Source organism: Podarcis erhardii, assembly GCF_964252035.2.
Source record: "Podarcis erhardii genome assembly, chromosome: 14".
Classification (NCBI taxonomy): domain Eukaryota; kingdom Metazoa; phylum Chordata; class Lepidosauria; order Squamata; family Lacertidae; genus Podarcis; species Podarcis erhardii.
This window is the reverse complement of record NC_138503.1, coordinates 5,909,402-5,928,415: the sequence shown is the minus strand read 5'-3', so window position 1 is coordinate 5,928,415 and position 19,014 is coordinate 5,909,402. Positions and strand designations below refer to the sequence as shown.

General features: G+C 43.4%; 1 protein-coding gene and 1 long non-coding RNA gene across 3 annotated transcripts in view; one reads left to right on the top strand and one right to left on the bottom strand.

The window, feature by feature from the left end:
• The window catches only part of LOC309328956, a 132,289-nt gene that overhangs the window by 22,025 nt on the left and 91,250 nt on the right, over positions 1–19,014 (top strand). The window lies entirely within an intron of this gene.
• MYO1E (myosin IE) overlaps positions 1–19,014 on the bottom strand; it is a 117,367-nt gene that overhangs the window by 10,830 nt on the left and 87,523 nt on the right. For both annotated transcript variants that reach the window (XM_081838799.1, XM_081838798.1), the window contains exons 16-22: positions 17,295–17,376; positions 16,205–16,311; positions 12,287–12,385; positions 8,770–8,914; positions 2,581–2,695; positions 1,639–1,808; positions 1,228–1,373 (exon numbers count right to left, since the gene is read on the bottom strand). In XM_081838799.1, the coding sequence (XP_081694925.1) occupies positions 1,228–1,373; positions 1,639–1,808; positions 2,581–2,695; positions 8,770–8,914; positions 12,287–12,385; positions 16,205–16,311; positions 17,295–17,376 (864 nt within the window). The remainder of the gene's footprint in view (positions 1–1,227; positions 1,374–1,638; positions 1,809–2,580; positions 2,696–8,769; positions 8,915–12,286; positions 12,386–16,204; positions 16,312–17,294; positions 17,377–19,014) is intronic.

Genomic DNA, 19,014 nt, shown 5'->3' with positions numbered 1-19,014 from the left:
AGAGCTACACACGTGAAATGGGTTATATATTTACAAGATGAAAGTGAGGTTCTGTTTTGTAAGGTGAAAAAGCGGACAGCTGGAAGAATGGTTTAATGGCAAGTGAAGGGTGTCAACTGGATATAAATAAGAAATGAAGCAGCTATGGGGGGAAATCTTGGACATATGATTGCAACAAGAGCGGGAAACCTGATTGTAAGAAACTGTATTAAATTAAAGTAATTTGGTTTGATTTGTAATAATTTGGGGAATTTTTTTTTTTAATGACGTAGTACTGTGATAGTTACAGGATCAGTGTTAGAACAGTGGAATTTTTGAAATGGGGAACAGCATGTGTGCTGTCTCTGCCAACTTCCATCAGCCCCAGCCAGTCAGGGGAGGGGAGGCTGTGGGAGGCCCTGCAAATGCTGTTGGGCTCCCAGCACCCAGCAGTCAACATGGCCAGTGGTCAGAGAGGATGGGAGAGGTTCCCCAACGGTGACTGAGGGTTTGTTTCTTGACTAGATTCTGGACAACAATGTTGGATGAGGGAGACTTTAGTCTGATCCTGCAAGGCACTTCTCAAATTGTTGAGCAAGAGCCGGCACTCAGGATCACTTAATGCAGATTACAGATAGGTACCCGTGTTGGTCTGCCATAGTCAAAACAAAACACTGGAAGGAATTTGTTTTGTTTTAATGCAGATTAGTTATTAGATGATGGTCAAGAGATCTCTCTCTCTCTCTCTCTAGTTCAGCATCCCGTTTCCCACAATAGACAACCAGGGAAGCCCACAAGCTGGGCAGGAAGGTAAACTGCCATCTCTAGAATTTAGTATTCAATGGTATGCTCCTGAGCTATTATCACTAATATCAGTAGGAAGGACCTCCTTGCTAAATCAGACCAGATCCAGTCCCAGGATCCAGCTTCCTTCCATACTGGCCAAGCAGATACCTCTAGGAAATGGGCAAATTTAATACATGTCATGAAGCAGAAGAGGAGGAACCTGTGGCCCTCCTCCAGGCATTGCTGGACTGCACTACCCATCACTCCTGACCATTGGCCATGCTGGCTGGGGCTGATAGGAGCTGGAAGGCAGCAACACCTGGGGGGCTCCACAGGTCCTGCTCTGGGACTTTAAAGCTTGTGACTGCCCACTGACCCTGCCTCCCACCCAACTTAGCTCCCCTCCTCTCTCCCTTTCCTCACTGGCCTATTCCTGTGAAAAAAAGAGGAGGTGGGATTGACCTTAGCGAAACTGAGAGAATCCTTTCCACCTCGATCCGCCGCTTGAGCACCTCTTTCACCAGGCCTTTCTCTGGGCCTTGCTTCACCTTTTCACGCCCAACCAGGTACACACACTTTGGGGAGAGGATGAGGTCTCGCTTGATGCCCTGGAAATAAGAGCAGACCTGTGTTTACGCCCCTATGATTTAAACAGAATTTTTAAAAATGAGGAATAAGGATTGATTTAGCTTTAGGCTCCAAGTTCCATCATCTGGAAAGAAATAAGGAGACACCTAGGTGTGATGGAACTTGCTTCCAGCAGACAGCCCAATATATTCTGATGCCCACAGGGAAAAATGTAAGATGGTGCAGAGACCCGGCCAGCCCAGGCAGAATTCACTGTGTAGTTCTTTTGCCCCGACCCATTCCTACCTTAAACCTCCTGTCGTATTTGGTGACAGTGTCAGCAAAATCGATCTTTTCCCGCTTTCCCACAAATTGCCGCAGCTCTGGGCGGTCCTCCATGCCTATGTAGTCACCCACAAAGTTCCTATTGATGCTGTTTTTCCTTCTCTCCTTCTTGTTCAGCAGCAGGTCAGAGGCTTTAAAACGGGGAGAGAGGAAGAAGTGTTACTTTGCAGCCCCAATTATAAAGATGAGTTTCACCGTTCTGAGGAGCAAAGAGATACCATTCCATTTACATTTTTCGGGGGGGGGGGGGGGAAAGTGCATAACATAAAATTAGAGTGATTACTGATTTTTTACTCCTTGCCCTCAGAGAACCTCATGCTTACTATGGGAAATAAGCTATGTCCTAAAGGTTATGATTGTGGAAACAGAGCTGTAAAAGGCACAATACCCCTGTTTTTCACAATGCCAACCTTAAACCAATGCACAGGCTGCCACCCTGCACCTACTTAACCCGGGAGTAGGCCCCATTAAACACAAAGAACCTTACATCTTAAGTAGACACGTAATCCATTATTCTGGAAAGTTAACAATGCAGTGAATTCCTACTGAGCACCTGGATATCAGTTCCTGCACAGCAGCAGACATGCCTAAGCCACTTTGCGGAGTTTTCACAATCTGCATTTGCCATTTGGTGAGGCGATTCTGTCACACACACACACACACTTCTTCTGTAGTACTACTTGCAGAAAATAACTCCTATGAAGCAGGAAGCAAGAAATGTGCACGAAATGGGAGGCAGAAACAGAATCACTTCAGGACTCCAGGAATTCCTACTGCCTAGTGTCCAAACAACTCACTTGTCAATCACAGAGCTGATTTCACCCACTAGCTAAAAATACTGACAGGCGGGAGCAGCCAGGGGCAAAGTCCTGAGTTACTGCATTATTAGCAGCTGAGACATACCTTCTTCTCTCATCTGTACATATTTCTTCCTGGCCACGTATTTCCGCCACGCCTTTTGGATGGCCCGTGCATAGCCATCGTACTTCCGCTCCCGCATCTCTTCCAGCAAAAACAGCTGCAATGAAAAGAAAACCCATCAGCTCAGCAAGTGAGAGAGGAGAGGAGAGGATGAGAAGCAGAAGCCAAGCAGGCACACCGCGTTGGGCAACAAATTGCTTACTTACTTTGCCAAACCAAGTATAGGCCATCATAACACATCCATATGTAAAAATTTAAAATAAATACAAATAAACAGCATGTAAAATATATATTGACAAGGATTTTCATTGGGATTTCTTCCTGCTAAATAGAGACATTCATCACTCTAAGAGATACTATTGACAAAACCTCAGCCTCCCTTGCAGTTACTTCCAGGTTAATGTCAGATGGATAGAATCTGGTATTTTTATTGTGTTGTGATGTTAAGACTACCCAAAAATGGGGATAGCATGAGTTTGCATAGCTGGTTGTATAATGGACAGTAGAAAAGAATATGTTTTACAGTATCTGACACATTCAAAGAACAACTGCAATGTTTATCATTTGTGGGGAAGTTTAAATATCTGCCATTGACAAAAGCTGAGGGGGAAAAGTTCAGTCGGGTTAACATAAAGGCCCTGTGTTGGACTGGAATTATTAATTTTGAGATATGAGTGACCCTGTTATCTGTATTTAAACCATAGAACCTAGGGGAGCAAATTTTATTTACAGCTGACTCAATATTTTGTTTTTCAGTGGCCCTTAATCTGGTTTGAATATTGTGATAAATATATTGCTCACTTGAATTTTACAAGAGTTCCAATATCCAGTTTCAATACAGTGGAACCTTGCTTCTCAAACTTAATCCATTCCGGGAGTCTGTTTGACTCCTGAAACTGTTTGGAAACCAAGGTGCAGCTTCTGATTGGCTGCAGGAGCTTCCTGGACTCAAGCGGAAGCCACGTCGGATGTTCGGCTTCCGAAAAACGTTCACAAACCGGAACACTTACTTCTGGGTTTCCAGCGTTCAGGAGCCAAGCCGTTCGGAAACCCAAGGTACCATTGTACCAATAGATCTGATTTTGCTATGTAAGAGTTGGAACCAACTGGATTCATAAGAGTCCTTAAGTAAGTCAGAAAGCCGACTCAAAGGTTGGCAATGAATATGGCCAACGCAACAAGTATTTTATAGTGCTGGACCACGCCCAATCGCCCAATATTCCATCGTGTGTATTACCTAGTTCTGCAAACATCATCTCATACTTGACTGAACTTGGGAGCCCCAGGATACGTCTCAAGAAACTTGAGTGTATCTTATCCAAATCACTATTATATGCTCGTATCCATATTAGGATCCCAAAAAGCAGCTGGGATGACATTTTAGCTTGATAAATCTGAATAGCAACTGATATAAATTGGTTACCTTTCTCAAAAGAAAACCGATCTACTGCTGAGGAGGTACACTTTGCCTGTTTTATAGCACTTGTGTGATGGTTTGACCAACCATCTGGAATAAAATTCTGAGATATCTGTGCATCTTTACTAGCTGGATTCCTTGTCCTCTTATTTTCCATTTCTCTAATTTTCCCAGAATTGTTCTATTCTCATATTTTATTGAAAATTTATTAGGGATGTTGAAAGAGAGGGGACCTTTGATTTGGCAGATGCTAAAAGCATATAAATTCTGTATTAGGATCAGCAAGCGTTAATCAACTCCTAACTGTACAAGCTTCCTCCACAATATCACACAATCAACTGAATCAAAGGCACCACGAAAATCTATGAAAGCTGCATAAATTTTGGAATGATTTTGAAGTCTATATTTTTCAACCAAATGTGTGAGACAATGGTCTAAGATAGAGTAGCCTTTGGAAAAACCTATTTGTTCTTTCCCTGGCAAGTTTAGATATTTTTATCCTGGTAACTAATCTAAGTAAAAGGTGCTTGCGCGTCAAGGCACCACACCCCCTCCTTTGATGAATAAAACACGTGGACACCAGTATTTTCGGTTAATGGGCGAAAAAAGGCCACAACTTTATTGGTTACAGAATGTGAGTGGTATTGGCTTTAGGCATTGGACCCGAAATGACTATACCTGACTCCTGCCCACCATGCAGGAAGTCTCACAAGGGTTAACCACCTGTAGGGTTCTAGTTTGCTATGGTTATCTTTGAAATTTGGCGCCATTTTCTTTTAAGCTGAAGACATTCATCGTTGAACCAGGGACCAGTTCTGTTTTTAAGTGCCCTGACTTTTGGTGGAGTGGTAAGCTCTTCAAATGTTTTGAAAATTTCACTATGTACTTCCAGAATGTCACTATGAGAATTGATATTCTTTAGAGAGAACCTGGTTTCTAAAATCAACTATGAGTTTTTGCCCCACTACTACACTCATTTCCTGGGACCATTTTAGTTGGCTCATTTGCTTGTATTGACAAAATTTTGTGTTGTTACGATTAGTTATTTCTAAATCAAAGTTTAAATTTATAGACATCAACAATGGTTGGTGATTGCTTTCTGTGCGCGTCCCAATTCTAAAGTCCACTATCAGATTTACAGTGTCACAAGAGACACTATAATCAGTGACACTACACTGGAGGGGAAGTATGTAAATTCCCCATTTCTATCCCCATCTATTGAGCCATTTACAATTAGTAAATTAAAATTATTACACAGCTTGAGCAAGCATATACCTTCCCTGTTTATAACCTTGTCTCTAGAGAATCATTTTCACTGAATGTGCAATATCATCCATATTCCAATTTAAAGCGCTGCTTAATTGTTCATTGTCAATTCCCACCCTAGGATTAAAATCGCCCGCTATTGTTAATGAGGCATTTGGGTATTGTAAACGCCTCATTAACAAATTGCATACTGAAGTTGACTTTCAGCGGGTGCCACCCACTTGGATCAACAGACAGAACCTCCAAAAATATGTGGAGTGTGCCACAAATATGCCACTGGCACAAACAGGTCAGTGTGGGTCAGTTTCCCCTGCTTTAAATGTAGAAATTCCAGCACTGCAAGAAAAGCCCAGGTGTGGGAAATGTGAAATGATTCAGGAAGTCCCGCAGACAGACAATGCAGAGATTCACCTTCCTCCAAGACATGTATGTCTCCAATCAACCAGCAGCGGATGAAAGGAGGATATTTTGGGAAACAAGGAGAAGTTCATCTTAAAGTCAAAAGGGGATCTGGTCTATCTCACACATTTCACATCTGCTTTCAGGCAGATGACGGGAGAGAGACAGCAGCGCATGATGGCTGCTGACAAGGGATTTAGCAGCATCTGCTTGACGTTCTGATTGCTGGAGTCTTGGCAGAGTTCCTGCACACAGTGCGATGCTCACAGAGAGGAAAGCAATGCAGAGATACAATGCTGACATCTTTCAGGGTGCCCTGGACAGGGCTGGGTCCTGCAACCCTTCATAAATGCACTCCTAACCCTGCACACTCCTCAGCTCCCTGGGCTGTTGCCAAGAGCCTCTGGCTTCCAAGGTGTGCGGCACGATCCTCCAGTCTGGCCAGATTTTTTGCTGGGGTGGGAGCGATTTATGAAACTGGTTCATGCCAAGTCAGACTTCTGGCCCATCTATCCTGCTCTGGGGAACAGGCAGCTCTCCAGAGCCTCAGGCAGAGAAGAGGACTTTCTCATCACCTGCAACCTGAGTCTCTTGAAGTGGAGGTTCCTGAGGTTGAACACCAACCTGCACACAGAGCAGCTGCAGTGGGACTTCTAAATTGACAGCCTCCCTAGTCCTGAATACCCCTGTCTAGTTGCAATATCCCACCAGGGTTCAATCCTGCCACTCTAGGACTGCAGTAGCTCAGTAGAGCAGGAAGGGACAACCCCAGCGCCCACATGCATAGATAATTTTATTTGTATGCTGCAAGCCATTCTCAAGGTGGCTTACTTAACAACATGGAAAAATACATAACTACAAGGTAAAAAAGGTAGTCATAAACAATAAATAAAACATTTAAAAATGTACAACCAAACTGAACCATTTCCACATAAATCACAAGGAGATCTATAATAAATATACAAAAAGCCAACAACAGCAACCACCCCCAAAAAACCCTCTGTTCAGCAGCCTCAGCTTTTGTAGCTGGAGTCAGTCAGGCCCAAGGCAGGTGGGGAAAGGCCTGCAAGGTAAGGAAGCAGATTTTCCAGGATTGGCATCCCCGAGTCTGTGACTATCCATTCTTTCTGCTTACATGACAACATAGCTGACAAAGCAAAGGATGGTGGCCACAACTCCACCAAGTTCTTCTGGTGTCCCAAGTGGGATGGTGCCCATTGCCTTCCCACTAATTATAGCATGTGGCATAATCCACTGGGATGTTTTCCTCCACAAGCTCCATGGAAGTGAACAGGAGTTGTGGAACAGCTTGCGTAGAGGAACTCCCCTGTGTCATTTGCACCCTCTGGGTCTGATCCTTCTGCCTCTACAAACAGCAGCCTTCACCAGCCTGGAGCCCTTCAGATATTTTGGACTACAACTCTCGTCTGCTGTGGTTTTAGCAAAGTCTGTTGTCGAGTTTCTACATGTGTCCTCACACATATGAAAACAGCTTACAGTTTTCAGCATGCTGTGGCCAACGTTTCTCTCCTGAAATAATTAGCAAGCCTCTCTGCCTTATTTTTAAAAAAACTGGAAAAGGGAGCTGGCAGAACAAGCTGCTCATAGCAACTTTACTTGCATGGCTGACTCCCAGAAAGTTGTACTAATTGCAGCACATCTATCAAAGCAGAGCAACCCATCAGATGTAATTAAAGTTTGCATCAGACACACTTCCTGTGCCCAGAAAGAAAAACCAGCATCCCTCTTTTAAAAACAACAACACCTTAATGACTTGCAAGAGATTTTCAACAAAAACATATTAGAGAATTTTTATAAAGAATGATCTTCTATTTCCTTCATTGTTCCTTCTTAAAAACACTTTATCTTGGTGCACCCAAGAGAGAGATGCAATTAGTGCTACAGAAGGCCTAGGTCTGATCCATACTTAACCCAGTTGCCTTTAAACCCTGGTGGCAAACTGGGAACCACCTCCAGAAAATATGCACTCTCTCACTCAAGAAGAAGGCCTACACTGCTGAGGCAGGTAGCTGCGGTTCACAGGGGAGCACAAGTCCAGTCCTCTCAACACACACCCAAGAGGAAGCAAGATCACAGCAGCAGTGGGGTCTACCACCAGCCTATGCGCGTTCAGGTGAATGACTGCATGGTGTCTACATGCACCCAACTGTCTCAGCAGTGGGCTCTCTACTTCTGATTGGAAACTGTACATTCCTTCCAGGCTTCCTATGTGTGGAGAAAGCCCCACGGGGATAGTTTACTCACCCCAGTTACGTTGCAAGAACATGGCTCATGAGACATCTACACTTGACCTGAATCAGATATTTCAATGGATGTCTACACCACCAATTTAAACTGGTTTAATTAACAGTCATTACCTATTGCCAGGGAACTCTATCAAATCTAGCTCTATAGGGTTGGGGTGAATCGTCCCCATCACCGAACTACAATTCTTAGGATTCTTTAGGGCAGGGCAGAGGAAACTGCAAGGGCCCTCCAGATATAACAGAACTGCAACTCCCTTCATCCTTGACACTGGCTATGTTGGCAGGGGCTGATGGGAGTTGGAGTCCCAGCAACATCTAGGAAACGCTGCCTGTGATACCAGGTGATGCACTGTACACTTACTCCCTCCCACCCACCAAAGCACACACATGCCACACACAAGCAGACATGCTGAGCCCCTGCCCACCATTTTTTAGCCGACCTCTGCAGATCATCAGAAGAGTGAGACATTTCTCTCCTCATTGTGACACTGGCCTGGGAGAAGAGGTTTAAGCCTCTCAGCCTAGTCCATTGCCACAGTAGAGAGAAACACCACCTGCTTTCCTTTCTTCTGGTGAATCCTCTTCTGGAGAGCAGGTAACCTCTCCCCAGCACTGCTGTGTCACAAAATGGAAAACAAAGGAGAAGAGGATGGCTTGATAAAGACTTGCAGTCCAGGAACAAGTGCAAATTCTATCCATTTGGTCTACACAACACATTGCAGAACTGACAAGTGACCTCCCCTTTCCCCCTCCCCAATTCTACAATTCAGTTCTAGCAGGTTGTCTCACTCTTTGGAGTCAAGACTTTGCCCTTCTACTCACAGACTCTGGTGCCTTGATGAAGATTTTTGTTCTCCCAAGCTGATATTGGTCAGGATCCACATTGACAGAATGGAGGAGGTGGAGAACCCCCTGTTTTTCGTCTCCTTTCCAGGAAGGCCAGGTTGCTTTGGTCAGGATGGCGTACCTGCAGAAAAGCATAATCACCATCATCATCATCATTAACACCTTATCTGGCTGGGTTGTCCCACGGTTAAAAATAAAAGACAAACACAAATAAAATACCTCAAGGTCCACCTCTTCCTATATGAACTGACCCAGACCCTGAAATCATCACCTGAGATCCTTCTTCATGTGCCTCCTCCACAAGAGGCCTGGGGGGGGGCGGCAACACAAGGACGGGTCTTTTCTGTGGTGGCTCCCTGCTTGTGGAATGTGCTCCCCAGAAAGGCTTGCCTGGCGCCTTTGTTACATATCTTTAGGTGCCAGGAAAAACATCCCGCTTCTCCCAGGCCTTTGGCTTAGTAAACCATCTATGGGCTTTTAAACTGTTGGGGGCAGTTATTGTTTTTGTTTGTTACTATGTTATGTATTTTTTTGTTTTTATATTGGAAACTGTCCTGCGATCTTCAGATAAAGGGTGGTATTTAAATTTTAATCATCATCATCAGATAATGATGATGATGAGATTCTGCCATTCCACTCAGTGATAGATTTCATCTATGGGCAATTCCAGGACAAATTAAAAATCAGTTGTTGGGATACACCAATTGAAATTCCTGCTCTAATATAAGCACCATCCAGAGGCACCCAGACTTCAGTTTGTTCAAGAATGGATTAATGCAGTTCAAGGAATAGAAGAGTATTATTGTTATTCCAAAATCCACACTTGAGACTGACCAAAATGTCATAAAAGTGAGGTAAGTTTTCAAGTTCTCCAGAACAGTTCATCAGGTAAGAAGTTACACAAAGGGGGGAGGGGGTTGTCAGGAGGGGGGAGTCAGGGGAGAAAAAACAAAAAGCAAAGAAGTACAGAACTTGGAAATTCCAAGATGGAGGTCAGCCTTTCCCTCCCAGGGGCAACAGAAATGTTCTGCAACAAGGATTCTGGGATAATGAAGCACGAGAAATTAAAATATGGCCTCTAACTCAGAACTATCCCACTGGAGTCAAGAGTTGGAACAGGCCCCAGAACCATGGAGAACTGTAACTGATCAGAGACAACAGTGGACTGACTTGGTATACGGTATTTTCTTACATTTTCTAGCTTTTAAAATTTCTTCCCAAGGCATCATATCTAGCTGAAGAAAGATAATACATAAAAGTCAACTTAGAGTTTGGATAATCACAGCTGTGTAGTCTAACATATTTACCATCTTGTACCCTAACCATTCCTCCAGTATGATCAAGGTTGTTTACCTGGGGATTCCCTGATTGTACCCTAAGCCTTGTGGTGCGTGTCAGGCAAAGAAAGAGATTGGAGAGAGAAGCTCAAGGTCACCAGGGAGTTCACTGCTGGACTAAGATTTGTGTTCCCCCGACCTCTCCGCTACACCACCCCAAGGCTCAGTTACAACAGGAAAACAACCTTGGAAATCATAATTAATATGTGAGCAAAGACAGGAGGGTCATGGAATCATCAAAACAAAACAAGGGCTGACCAAACAGTTTAGACAGCAAAATGTTGTCATTCAGTTGTCTCTCTGGCAGTGCACAAAGAGCATTGCCTGCTGCCTCAGGGGGGCCAATCTTGCAGTTCTGGTGTGGGATCCTTTGCCCACTTCCTCTCTCCCTCCCTAACAACTGCCTGATGCTTCTTTATTAAACCACATCAGCTTCCATCCTCCCTTAGACATAGCAGAAATGTGGGGCATTTCCAGCTTGAAAGAATTTGCAGCACACACAAAATCAAAACAGAAGCAAAAGCAAGCCATTGTTATGAGAAAGCAGAGCAAGGGAGGAAGGAAGGAAGAAGAGCCCAGGAGGAGTTTTAGCAGCTAGGGCTGCAACGCCTGGACGACTTTAAAACATTCTGATAAAGGGTCCTCCTGGTTATAATTTATTTCTTTATAGTGATAAAAACTACAGATAGCAGGGGGACATCTTAGAAGGTGAAGGGGTATGTGTGTATGTGTGTGTGTGTGAGAGAGAGAGTGAGAGAGAGAGAGAGAGAGAGAGGGAGAGGGAGAGGGGAGGAGAATGCTCTGTGTATGATCTAAGATGTATGTTTGTATAATCGAAAATCAAAAGAAAGTATGCTTTATTTTCTTTAGAACAATTTCCCTAAAGTGTGAATTTAAATTACACATTTACATATATTTATTTAAATACATATAAACCACACTTTCATATTACACACTGCAGAGTGACATACAACTCAAAAACGCAATGCAGGAGATCCCTGAACAATCAACTGATTAACTAATGTAAACTTAAATGATTAATCAACTAAGATTCCTTTCATCAGGCAGCAGCTGTTATTTTTGCTACTCTATCACAGCAAAAACAGTACAGAGAGTAAAGGTGGAGAAGACAAAGCTGTTGTTCCTTAAAGCAGTACGGCTCATTTGAAAAATGACATACCTTATTCCAGCCTTACCCAACCTGGGGTCCTCCAGACGTTTTGGACTACAACTACCATGAGTCCTATCTAGTGGGCACCAGGTTGGGGAAGGCTTCCTTATTCTACCATAACACAAAATACAGTAGCAAATTTCAAGCATGGTCAGTTTGAATGAAGCGCTGGGTGGGAGAGGACAAACACAGAAGGAAGACATCGACTGGGAAGTGTCACCAACAAAGCAGTTGCCAGGGCAGCATTTGCAACTCTCTATTTATAAGGTAGGGACGCGGGTGGCGCTGTGGGTAAAGCCTCAGCGATTAGGGCTTGCCGATCGCATGGTCGGCGGTTCGAATCCCCGCGGCGGGGTGAGCTCCCGTCTTTCGGTCCCTGCTCCTGCCCACCTAGCAGTTCGAAAGCACCCTTAAGTGCAAGTAGATAAATAGGTACCGCTGTATAGCGGGAAGGTAAACGGCGTTTCCGTGTGCTGCTCTGGTGCCGGTTCGCCAGAGCAGCTTCGTCACGCTGGCCACGTGACCCGGAAGTGTCTGCGGACAGCGCTGGCTCCTGGCCTCTAGAGTGAGATGAGCGTGCAACCCTAGAGTCTGTCAAGACTGGCCCGAACGGGCAGGGGTACCTTTACCTTTATTTATAAGGTAGTGTATTTTTAAGCATTTGTGCCATGTTAGTAATAATAATACTTTTTAAAAAGCAGGCAGCCTTGACACACAAGGGCAGGAGTAAGACGGGGGAATGTGGTGCAAGAGCATTTCAGCTGCTCCTCAAATCTTAGGTCTGCCTTCAGAAACATTATTTTTAGTTTTGTTGACAAGCAAACAAGAGCCCAAATTTAAGACAACTGGGCTTCTTTAGGCTCCTATCTACTCTATGCAGTAATGGAGAGGAAAACTTGGGAATGGTTTTTTTGTGGAATGTGATCTTCCCTCCCATTTCAAAAGCTCCCTGAAGAGAAGAAAGCAACACAGAGGAATACCGTACCTCTGTAAGAATTTCTGGAACACTCGCCTATAGGCATAACCCGCTCGCCGCACTCGGATGTTTTCTTTGAGCCCAAGATATTCCACTTGGTGCTTTACCCTGCAGGGAAAGGGTCAGAAAACAAGCACGATGAGTTGAAGAGGTAGGTGGGAATCAGCTTTCAAGTGTCTTTACAGAAACTCTACATGGAGAACAACTCACGGCCCTTACAGTCACGGATTGAAGGGAAAGAAGCAGCAGTTTCAAGTGACAGCAAAGCACACCTAGCCAGGTTAGGGGTGGCTCTTCTCATGTGGATAGCTTGCTGCACTCGTTTGTAATGTTCAAAACAGATATTGGGACCTTCTTAAGATCTTTCTTAGACACTGAAAACAAGTGCCACCAGATAGCTGGGGTCAAGACTGCACAGGGAGTTTGCAGTGTTTGTTAGGAACATCCAGAGACAGTGGATGCTTCTAACAAGCACTGCAAACTCCTTGTGCAGTCTTGACCTCAGCTATCTGGTCCTCCAAAATAAAGATGATAAAAGATAAACATGGTGACCTCCAGACATTGCCGTACATCAACTTCCAACAGCCCCGGCAGCCAGGAGAATGTAACATGGATGGATATGGGAAACTCAGTAAAATGTGTAAATAGCAAGAGGACACCCCCCCCCCCATGTGTGTCTGTGGGTATGATTTAAGTCAGGGGGAATCCAACTAAAGTTGGTCTGAGTTAGTATACACAGCTGTCAAGATAAATTCTGGCTATGTCGCTGTGTTTGTGCTGGGGAAAAGATGCAGGGGACATATACCCGCTGAACAACACTTTGGATTACAAAGTGGAGGATTATGCTGAAGGAAACTCTTGTGACATAACATGTTGCAATGTTTGCATGTGCAAGAAAGGTATAAATCAGCCAGTTGGAATTATATCCATGCCAGTTTTCGCAGGAAAAGAGGAATCTGCCTCAGAGTTAGTCAGATCATTGGTCCATCTAGCTCAGTGTTGTCTACACTGACTGGCAGCAATCCTCCAGGGTTCCAGACAGGGATCTCTCCTGGTGCCACTTGGGGATCCTGCTGGAGAATTGGACCATGCAAAGCAGCTTAGCCATTGGACTAGGGTCCCTCCTTCAGAGTTGCATTCAACACTAGTCCTACTCAAAGAAGACCCATAGAAATCAATGCATCTTCTTCTTCTTCTTTGGCGATCACTCATAGCTGAGTAAGATTGTCTTCCATGAATATGGTCTTAACAGTGTGTCCATAAGTGACTGTGGAGGCCAATTCTGGATCTGTACACCCTTCCACAGGGAATAGCACTGGCTACAGCACTCTGAGTCATATTGGATCCACTTTTGGAAAGCAGTATCTTCTAATGTAAGTAGCTTCAGGAACATCATTTATAGGAGAACAAATTTGTGTGGCAGCATTATTTCCTTGATTTTAAGTTAACAAACTCCACATTTCAAGAATACAAACATTTGAATATTAACAAAAAATAAAGAACTTTCCATCCCAGGTCAGCAGTAAGCAAACTTTTGTTTCAGGCTTTCGTAAGAATAATTAAGTTCTTTAGTTCTGAACCAAGCCAGACCTATAATTTTGCTAGTCTACCTCGTAAAAATATGAAAATGGTGTGTGTGCTTTAAAAATAACAGTTTTCCCCAGAATTACAATAATGCTTCTCATTAGCTTGATACCCAGACATTGACCAAAAAGGCTTTGGCTCTGAGAGAGAGAATGCTTCAGAACTGCCTTTTCCCAAAACCTTTTTTTAACAGTCTTAAAAGTTCTTTGTAGATTGAGACTGATTGGCATTGGTGAAGCAGTAAGAAACAAGGACTAACTTTGTCGTCGTCCCCCCCCGCCCCATTGCATTATTCCATATGTCAGCAGACGGGAATCTATAAACAGGAAAATATACTTTGGCTGATCGGATCTTTTTATGGCTACTCCACCAGAAGGCTTTGGAAGGGGAACAAGATTCTGGACTCCAATTCTCCGAACAGAATTCTTCGAACAGAACAATTTGATTTTCCTCCCCTCTCCCCTCCCCAGCATAGTACTATGATAGGATGGGATGGGGGCAGAACAACTGTAATGGAAGGCATTTTTCAAAATTTGAAAGAACTAGAGGGCAGTGCCAGTTGCAACATGGAGATTTAGAATTGGTTGTAGAGATTTAATCACTTTCTACATCACGCCAACTACATTTTTCACTGGTTTTGTGCAGTGAAAAATGCAAAAGGAATGTCTTGATTTTAGAAAAAAAGCTACACACCCTAACTGGCAATGCATCTTGTACTTAGACAGCTTTTTTAAAAGTTCAGCTTGGAAAAGAATTCTCCAAGTTGGTAATACTGCAGTCTGGAAAAATAGCAAAATACAGTATGGAAATAAAATTTGGAAAAATATATTAGGTTTGAGGATAACCAATTTTTAAAATATTAATTGGAAAAAATAAGGATTTGACAAGCTTGCTGAAAAAGTGTTCTGAGTTTTGCTTTGCATGCCATTTAAAGATACATGTTTGTGGGTCGAATGTGCTTCCTTAAGTGGCCCTAGGTCATGCCCCTTCCTCAGGCTACTCCTCACATCAGCCCTGCTCCAGAAACGCCTCAAGTACTTTTGCTTGCCTGGAATGTGTCCTTGAACTGTGACAATCCTCAGTGCTTGCTTGACTGGATGGAAGGAGGATAGAATACCCTGTTTGTGTGTGTGTGTGCATGCACATGTTTATGTATCTACACACACACACACACACACACACACACACACACACACACTCTCCTCCTGACCACTGTATGGTTGGAGTGAGGTCTACAAAGGTAAAAGTCACATCTACTGCTCCACCCACTTTCCCCTTTGATCCCATCCACTGTTGCTTCTGGCCCAACTCAGAAGGCTAAGGCCATAAGGAGAGCCCAGCTGGATCCTGCCAATGGCCCATCCAGCATCTGTACCTTACAGTGGACAACCAGATGCCTGGGGGAAACCCATGAGCAGGAGTTGAGCACAAGAGCACTCTCCCCTCCTGCAGTTTCCAGCAACTGGTATTCAGAGGCCTATGACAGTATTGCCTACAAGGAAATGCACAGCCCTCCTTTAGACTGACCAGAACATTTATGTAACTCCTGCTCACCCTAACCACCATTACCACTTGGCTGCAAAAGTGCATTCAAAATAATGTACAGTGGTATCACGATTCTCGAAGTTCGATTTCCGAAAACGTTCGAAAATGGAGGCGCAAAGGGCTGTCTGCAAATTCAGTCGAGAAAATTGAAAAACACGCAGTGGAAGCCGTTCGACCTCCGAGGGGCTTTCAAAAACGGAAGCATTTACTTCCAGGTTTTCGGCATTCGGGTTCCGAAATGTTCATCAATGGAGACATTCGAGAACTGAGGTACCACTGTATTTATAATTTCTTCCTATATACATAAAAATGTAGATGACAGAATGGCAGGTGGGACAGAGAGCAAGGAGTGCAAGTGGCAGGCAGCTCAGATGAGCTGCTTAACCGCGGAGGGGGAGGCACCTGTCTGAAGCATCTCCCTCCTCCTCTAAAAAAGGGGTTGGGCTGAGCTGTGAGTGAAGGGGCTTGGGGCAAGCTTTGGGGAGAGGGGTGGGCAGAGCAGTGGGGGATAGTCGAGGAGATAGGTGAGGTGTAAAGGGAACGAGTCATGGGGGAAGGCCTATAATGCCAGAACAAAACGTATTTGCATTTGTCTTGCCTGCCTGCTGTTTCTCCATGGGTGGTCTCTGCTGTAGTCTCAATTAACAGGCAACCTACATCTGTAGATGATTCTACTCTTGCTCATGAAGCCACACATCAAGTATACTACATGCCACGGAAGCGACTCTTTCGCCATCTTGGGCATAATGCAGGGAACAATCTAATATGAAATAGCAGTGGGAACTGTCTCCTCTATACCTGCTTTCCTCCCAGTCTCGAGGCTTTTTTGTTTCATTCGGCTTGATGCAACGGATGTAGTGGGGCGTGCATTTCATCAGGGTGCCAACAAGGTCATTGGCTTGTTTCTGCAAATAATAATAATAATAATAATAATAATAATAATAATAATAATAATAATAATAATGGCATATTTAGATACTAGCTGCTGCTTAGAACTGCTACTGATAATAATTTTGCTCCTTTTTATTTTTTAATTAGATGGTAATTTCACTATATCAGAAACAGGATCCCAAGAGAATTTACTGAAGCCAGAAAACTAATGCACTGTAAGCGATAATGTTACTGACCCTGGTCTCTGAGAAAAGAAGGATGTCTGATTTGTATCAGCAGTCTCTCCTGAAATTGCCCTTCAGAAGAACTATTGCTGCATGGGCAATCTTCCCGCCAAGATCAACAGGTTCCAAGAATCCCTTCACACTGGTATACAGTTTGCCTGGCATGGCTGAGGGTCAGGGACCAGAAGGGAGAGGGTGTTTGAGGGGGGAAGCCACAGTAAGAGCCCGCCTCCCACACAGATGAAGACGGGTGGCAATGCTGACTGGTTTCCCCTCCCATCCAATGCAAGTGTCAGGAGTGCTGATAGGAGGGGGCTCAAAATCTTTTCCTAGGTGCCCAAGTGCTTTGGAGGAAATAATGAACTATGGGGGAATTGAATGAGGGTGGGGGATTCTGGGTTACTTGGCAGGATGTTAATTGGGGGAAATGAATTAATTCATGATGACTTTATCTAGAGGTGATTGGGAGGGGTGAATGGAAACAACTGAAGGGGAAATGAATTGATTTGGAGAAGGATCTATGTGGAAGAAAATGAACTGGAGAGGAACATTTGGGGGGACAAATTAACAGACAAATTTATTATTTGGATGGGAAATTAGTTCACTTGCCTTATTTGACTTTCAAATGTGTATCTGTACATATAAATGAGCATAGGCAAATCTGTGTCTATGGAGCCCATGCCCTGAAACTTTCCAGTACCTATCCACAACTTCCACATAACACTTCCAAATGTGCAATTGTAGGACAGGACCCTCAATAAACTGGAGCACACCTTGATTTTGCTACCAGCTGTCGTGGGTCGGCCTTTCTTGTCAGCTTGGAGATTCTCAGGAAACAGAGCCTTTATAAAAGGCCTAGGAGAGGAAAAATAAGACACAGGTCAGCACATAGTGATAATACAAAAGACCAAGAGGCTGATGGAGAAGCAGGTGAATATATGATCATTTCCTCCATCTGTCAGTTGGTCCATCCTGACCTGTTTGTTTCATAAAAATTATACAACACTTGATTATAAAAATAACCAAACTTCAAAGTGGTTTGCAAAAAGGACCTGGGAGAAGAGAAGATGGAGGAAGACTGGAAGAAATTTAAGATGTATCTACAAAAACATTGTAATTTGGTTGAATGTTAAGAAGGATGCTAGATTATAAAAAATTGGCCACCACTAAATTAGATTTAAATTTGATGATAAGTGAGATTAAAGAAAATATAAATTTTTTTGGAAGAATTGCTAGATTATATTTGAATGAGTGGACACGAGATTGTAAACAAGTTGATAATTTGTTTGGAAAAATCTTTTAACGATGCAAATGGGAGCGGGAGATGTGAGGGAGCCCAAAGAAGTGATGAAACTATGTTTGTGACAGAAGTAAGATTGTTTATTATTTGTGCATTTATATTCAAAAATTTTAATAAATATTTATAAAAAAAAACACAAAGTGGTTTGCAAAAAGAATAAAACAATAAAATTATAAGGGAAAAACGGTTTAAAAACTATTCAAAACAAATAAAATAAAAACAGATTAAAACATACACCAGCATTCTATGTGTCTAAGTAGACTAGTCTAAACAAAAATGTTTTTAGTAGGCACTGAAAGGAGTACAGCTCCACAGGGAGGGAGCTTCTAAGTGTGGGTGCTGCCATACTAGAAGACCAATTTCTTACAAACTCAGAACAAATACCATGTGGCACCTGCAACAGTGCCAGTTCTGCAGATCAAAGTGGTCAGAAGGGGCATATGGGGTAAGGTGATCTCGCAGGTAAACTGGTCCCAAGTTGTTAAGGGCTTTATATACTAATAGTAACACCATGAACCTGGCCCAATAGCAAAGGGGCAACCACTGGAGATCTCTAACACAGGTGATATATGGTGACAAGGTCTCACTCCAGTTAATAATAATATTATATTAGGCGCTATTATTATTTTAAAAACGAAAGCAGTCCTCTGATTATGGCTTTAATGTCCAACAGAGTAATGCCCTGACAGTAACTAAGGGATGCTGCAGATGTTCCTCAAGTTCCAGATTGAACCTTCTTTCGTTGAAGAGAAATTGCATATTTCTGAATCCTGATTCGAGATGACATTATTCCAAACAGCATTTTTCATATTTAAGAAATAGCCCAGATCTTTATTAAATGTTAGAAATTAAGCACTGCTTATACCATGGGTAGGCAAACTAAGGCCCGGGGCCCAGATCCAGCCCAATCGCCTGCGGACGGTCCAGGAATCAGCATGTTTTACATGGGTAGAATGTGTGCTTTTATTTAAAATGCATCTCTGGGTTAATTGTGGAGGATAGGAATTCATTCATCTTCCCCCCCAAAAATATAGTCCGGCCCCCCACAAGGTCTGATGGACAGTGGACTGGCCCCCTGCTGAAAAAGTTTGCTGACCCCTGGCTTATACCATCAAAAGTTAGTTCCAAGTGGTCACTTTCCCTATTTTGGAATTCCTGGAATTCCTGTTATATGGAACCAATTAATTCTCCTC